Source organism: Phoenix dactylifera, unplaced genomic scaffold (assembly GCF_009389715.1).
Source record: "Phoenix dactylifera cultivar Barhee BC4 unplaced genomic scaffold, palm_55x_up_171113_PBpolish2nd_filt_p 001143F, whole genome shotgun sequence".
NCBI classification, from domain to species: domain Eukaryota; kingdom Viridiplantae; phylum Streptophyta; class Magnoliopsida; order Arecales; family Arecaceae; genus Phoenix; species Phoenix dactylifera.
The window spans coordinates 22,505-28,189 of record NW_024068484.1 but is presented as its reverse complement, the minus strand read 5'-3'; the positions used below and the strand labels follow the sequence as shown (position 1 = coordinate 28,189).

At 52.7% G+C, this 5,685-nt stretch overlaps 1 protein-coding gene across 1 annotated transcript; it reads left to right on the top strand.

Annotated features, from left to right (window-relative positions):
* The first annotated feature begins 1,445 nt into the window (after window positions 1-1,445).
* Window positions 1,446-2,786, top strand: LOC120108036. Its single transcript, XM_039121567.1, has 2 exons — window positions 1,446-1,868; window positions 1,941-2,786. The coding sequence occupies exons 1-2, from the start codon at window positions 1,446-1,448 to the stop codon at window positions 2,721-2,723; spliced, it is 1,206 nt and encodes a 401-aa protein (XP_038977495.1). The 3' UTR covers window positions 2,724-2,786.
* The last annotated feature ends 2,899 nt before the right edge of the window (window positions 2,787-5,685 follow it).

The following is a 5,685-nucleotide window of genomic DNA, read 5'->3' as shown; positions in this document are numbered from 1 at the left end:
TTGGCTATCAGCTGGAGCGCGGAAAGTAGCTTTAATTGGGTCATCACGAATTCCGAAAATTTTGATTTACTGTGCGTTTTGAGTTATCGAACGCTTCGAGGTGCCTTTAATAGGCGGCGTCTCTTCTTTCCCGAAGAACCTCATTATTGGGACACCTTTTGCGAAGCGTCCTCGCGTCGTGGGCTCATGATGGGGCCGCACGATCTTCGATTGTGGATGCCTTTCCGCACGATCCGATGGGGCGCTTCGACATTCGAAGCGCTAGCCCTAATTAAATGCGTCGTTCTGTCTTTTAGGCCGACACGTGTTATCATCTAACCAGGACGCAGCGCTTTCTTCGCTGATCCGGGCCGTTGGGGAGGTCTATATAAACTCTCCCCCGGCCCCCTGTCCTCTTTCTATTGCCTTCTGCTTCCAGCTTCCTATTCTCCCAGTCTTCCTCAGACCGAAGTCCCTTTTCTCCGGCATCTTTCCCAGGTCCCCCTTCTTTTTGATTTCCCTCTCTTGTAATGGGTTCTTTGCCTAGTGAAGTAGTATCCACCATGAGTGTCCTGGAGGTCGAGATGACCGAAGAGTGGTTTTTCCCTCTTCACGGGTTCCATTTGGAACCCGCCAGGCGAAGGGATCGGGTGACCGATCCTCTGGTAGGCCGGATCGGAGTGCACTCGGAGTCACTCTGGGCTGGCCTCCGATTTCCTCTTCACAGCTTTGTAAATGAGTTGCTGGCGGTATGCCAGTTGGTCCCGGCGCAACTCACTCCAAACGCTTGGAGGACAGTGATGGGTTTCCTATCACTGTGTTTACTACAGGGGATTCCTACCTCTGTCAACGTCTTCCGGCGACTTTTTATTTTTAAGTCGAACCCGGGAGACGGGGAGTGGCTCTACATCGCCCTCCGGGTGGGTCGTCCACTTTTTCATGGTGCCCCCTCATCCATTCATGGTTGGAAGGAGAAATTCTTCTTCCTGGGTTCTGAACGGTCCTGGGGGTTTGACCCCAGGTGGAGGCCGGCCCAACTTAAATCCATCAACAGGCTCCCCCAGCTTTCTCCGCGTGAGCAGGAGATCTTCGATACCATCCGCAGCCTTGGGGACGGGATTTTGCTGAACGGCCTCATTGGCGAGGACGCCCTGGTGAACGTGGGCTTGAGCTCGGCACGTCCTTAGGGTAAGGATAGTTACCGCAACTTCTTATTTCCTTATTGTTCTAATGTTCTAATTTTGCTCATCTTTGCAGACATCGCAAAAATGGTGACCAAGAGCGAAGTCCTTTACGCCCGCTTCCAGAAGAGGGCGGCCGAACTCTCAGGAGAACCGACCGAGCCGAGGAAGAAAGCAAAGACCTCGGCGAAGACCTCGACGACCACAACCGTTGAGGCGCGCGCTTCTCGCCCCGTGCGCCCTGAGGCTGGTCGGGGAGAGGGCGTGGGCTCTGGCGGAGCCACGATGGCACTTCCGTGTCCGGAGCCGATTTTGCAAGTCCCTGGTCGGCGGGAAGCTCCAAATTCCGACCAGGGAGGGAGGACCTCAACAGATCTGGCGCTCGCACGCCCCACCTCTACCACGCAGCGGTCCGGTCAGCCGTCTACTCGACCCCAATTCCCCAGCTCTGAGCCGGGGAATAGCCAAGAAGCAACGGGGTCGGGCGCACCCAGGCCAGCTGAGGCCGGTCTGGCGGGTTCTTCGGGTCCTCAGGAGCGGGTGCCTTACGCTCCTGGATGGGCTGTTTTCGAGGGCGACTCGGCCCTCGATAATGCACAAGTGGCGCGCGAAGTTCTTCGGGTCGCGCTGCTCCCGGCCGACCAGGCCAAAATTCGGTCCATGAACTACGGCGAGTTCATGGACTCCGCTATTTGCTCTTCCATCCGAGTAAGTCAGCTTTTATCTCTGTGCAAATTTGTGTTTCGGCTTAAAACTGTTTCTTACATGTCCCTCTTGCAGCGCCTCCACGAGACCGAGACGATGATTCACATCATCCAGGACTATCGGGACCGGGCCCGAAGGCATCAAAGGGGGCGCGAGGAGGCCAAAACAAAGTTCCTCGCGTCTGAGGCCGAGCAGAAAGTGCTTCAAGCGAAGCTAGGGGCGGCCGAAGACGAGGTTCGGACTCTGGTCGCCGAACTTGAAGAGGAGAAGGGCGCGCACTCTTTGACTAGGTCCGAAGTGCGCGCCGCGGAGGCCCGCCGGACGGAGGCCGAATCGTCGCTCGCTATACGCGAGCAGGAGGTGGGGGAGGCTCGAATAAAGGTCCGAGATCTCGAGATCCGTCTACTTGACGTGCAATCTCTGCTCGCGGATCGCGAAAGAGAAATAAAGATTTTGGAGCGGAAGGCCGCCTACCATGAGGCTCGGGAGAAGGAGGCCCGGGAGCAGGCCCAGGACGCCGTCAAGCTCTTCCGTGAATCGGAAGAGTTTCGCAACTTGATGGAAGAGGAAGGCGTCAATGGTCTCATCCAGGGCTTCAAGGACTTCCGCAATCAGTTGCGGCGACTTCTCCCAGATTTCGACCTTAGCCTGCTTCAACCAGGCGCTGGGGTCGAAAACCCAGAAGCGGAGGCGGAGGTAGAGGTTCCAACCTCTGGCGGGACCGACCAGGAGGGTCAAGCTGAAGAAGGCGAGATCGTTCTCGAGGTCACCGAGGCAGCTCCTAAAGCCACCGTGGGGGCCTCGGCCGCAGTAGAGCCAGCTGTTCCTGAAGTCGCCGGGCCTGAGCCCTTTGTGTAGTTTCCCCTTTTTCCTATCTTCTTTTTCCTTTTTGTAAGCCGGAGCGGCCTCTATACTTTGTTAAGGCCGGGTTCGAGCTCTTGTACTAGGCCTCCGGGCTTTTTGAAATGAATATTCATGTGTGGAAACTTGTCTATTGTAGCTTAAGTTTCTCTGCTCGGATCTATTTTAGGTTCCGAGGATATGGGCTCTAGGGCCTGAGCTTAAGTTTCGGCTTGCCGAGCTCCATTGCTCGGTTCTTCGACCAATGGTATAGCAACGCATAGATAATGTAAAAAATATTAAATAAATGGGTACCTTGTACCGTATGCGTCCATGCGCCGAGGCGACTGAGGACACTTCTCTGCTCGGACTCCGTTCTCCGAGGACGTCGGCAGAGAAATCCAGAAGCAGAATAGATAATGTAAAAAATATTAAATAAATGGGTACCTTGTACCGTATGCGTCCATGCGCCGAGGCGACTGAGGACACTTCTCTGCTCGGACTCCGTTCTTCGAGGACGTCGGCAGAGAAATCCAGAAGCAGAATAGATAATGTAAAAAACATTAAATAAATGGGTACCTTGTACCGTATGCGTCCATGCGCCGAGGCGACTGAGGACACTTCTCTGCTCGGACTCCGTTCTTCGAGGACGTCGGCAGAGAAATCCAGAAGCAGAATAGATAATGTAAAAAACATTAAATAAATGGGTACCTTGTACCGTATGCGTCCATGCGCCGAGGCGACTGAGGACACTTCTCTGCTCGGACTCCGTTCTTCGAGGACGTCAGCAGAGAAATCCAGAAGCAGAATAGATAATGTAAAAAATATTAAATAAATGGATACCTTGTACCGTATGCGTCCATGCGCCGAGGCGACTGAGGACACTTCTCTGCTCGAACTCCGTTCTTCGAGGACGTCGGCAGAGAAATCCAGAAGCAGAATAGATAATGTAAAAAATATTAAATAAATGGGTACCTTGTACCGTATGCGTCCATGCGCCGAGGCGACTGAGGACACTTCTCTGCTCGGACTCCGTTCTTCGAGGACGTCGGCAGAGAAATCCAGAAGCAGAATAGATAATGTAAAAAACATTAAATAAATGGGTACCTTGTACCGTATGCGTCCATGCGCCGAGGCGACTGAGGACACTTCTCTGCTCGGACTCCGTTCTTCGAGGACGTCGGCAGAGAAATCCAGAAGCAGAATAAATAATGTAAAAAACATTAAATAAATGGGTACCTTGTACCGTATGCGTCCATGCGCCGAGGCGACTGAGGACACTTCTCTGCTCGGACTCCGTTCTTCGAGGACGTCGGCAGAGAAATCTAGAAGCAGAATAGATAATGTAAAAAACATTAAATAAATGGGTACCTTGTACCGTATGCGTCCATGCGCCGAGGCGACTGAGGACACTTCTCTGCTCGGACTCCGTTCTTCGAGGACGTCGGCAGAGAAATCCAGAAGCAGAATAGATAATGTAAAAAACATTAAATAAATGGGTACCTTGTACCGTATGCGTCCATGCGCCGAGGCGACTGAGGACACTTCTCTGCTCGGACTCCATTCTTCGAGGACGTCGGCAGAAAAATCCAGAAGCAGAATAAATAATGTAAAAAACATTAAATAAATGGGTACCTTGTACCGTATGCGTCCATGCGCCGAGGCGACTGAGGACATTTCTCTGCTCGGACTCCGTTCTTCGAGGACGTCGGCAGAGAAATCCAGAAGCAGAATAGATAATGTAAAAAACATTAAATAAATGGGTACCTTGTACCGTATGCGTCCATGCGCCGAGGCGACTGAGGACACTTCTCTGCTCGGACTCCGTTCTTCGAGGACGTCGGCAGAGAAATCCAGAAATGGAATAGCGGGCCGAGCTCGTTGGCTGAAGCTGGTAAAGAATGAGCCGAGCTCGCTTGGTCGATAAAGACAACATCCCAACGTATCGGGGCATCCCGATGAATCGGGGCATCTCGGCCGAGGTCGGGGTAGGAGCACGAGCCGAGCTCGTCCGGTCAGAGAGGACCGCTACTCAATAGTCAATGGAGCACGAGCCGAGCTCGTCCGGTCAGAGAGGACCGCTACTCAATAATCGATGGAGCACGAGCCGAGCTCGTCCGGTCAGAGAGGACCGCTACTCAATAGTCGATGGAGCACGAGCCGAGCTCGTCCGGTCAGAGAGGACCGCTACTCAATAATCGATGGAGCACGTGTGGAGTGATCGATTAAAACCCCGTTTGATTTTGATGAGCTCAAAGCATTTGAGTATATCTTGTGATTACTAATGAATTCAATTGAGTGTTTCAGTGAAAATCCTGTCCAAGTGTCTCTAGACTTGGTTCATAGCATTTTGGATAAGTTAAGAAGTCTGCATGAACCAATGTCTGAGATACGAGTCGACTCCCGAGTTTCACGAGTCGACTCCAAGCGTATCAAGGTCACTGGCACGAGCTCGAGTCGACTCCTGATCAGTACGAGTCGACTCCGACTGAAAACAGACAGAAGGACAGAAGAGCAGTTTTTCAGGTCTGAGATTCGAGTCGACTCCAGTGGAATGCGAGTCAACTCCCAACGGTACACACAGAAAAAGTCAGAGAGCGTTTTATGGACTCTGAGATTCGAGTCGACTCCAGTGGAACGCGAGTCGACTCCCAGCGGTACACAAAGAAAAAGTCAGAGAGCGTTTTATGGACTCTGAGATTCGAGTCGACTCCCGCAATACGCGAGTCGACTCCGAGATTGTGCGACCATCGACAGACAGAAGACCATGTTACTGCCTCTGAGATTCGAGTCGACTCCCAGACAGCTCGAGTCGACTCCAAGACAAGCTTCACGTCAAAAGGCAGAAGACCAACTTTCGGAAACTGAGAGCCGAGTCGACTCCAAGGAAGTTCGAGTCGACTCCAAGACTGGATGAGCCAAAAGACAGAGAATCGGGAGTTCGGGCTCTGAGATTCGAGTCGACTCCCAGGACAGTCGA

Bases quoted from the DNA above. Each gene is read 5' to 3' on its own strand.
- LOC120108036 (XM_039121567.1), top strand. From the start codon at position 1,446: ATGGCACTTCCGTGTCCGGAGCCGATTTTGCAAGTCCCTGGTCGGCGG. The intron at 1,869-1,940 runs GTAAGTCAGCTT...TCCCTCTTGCAG, and splicing joins CTATTTGCTCTTCCATCCGA to CGCCTCCACGAGACCGAGAC.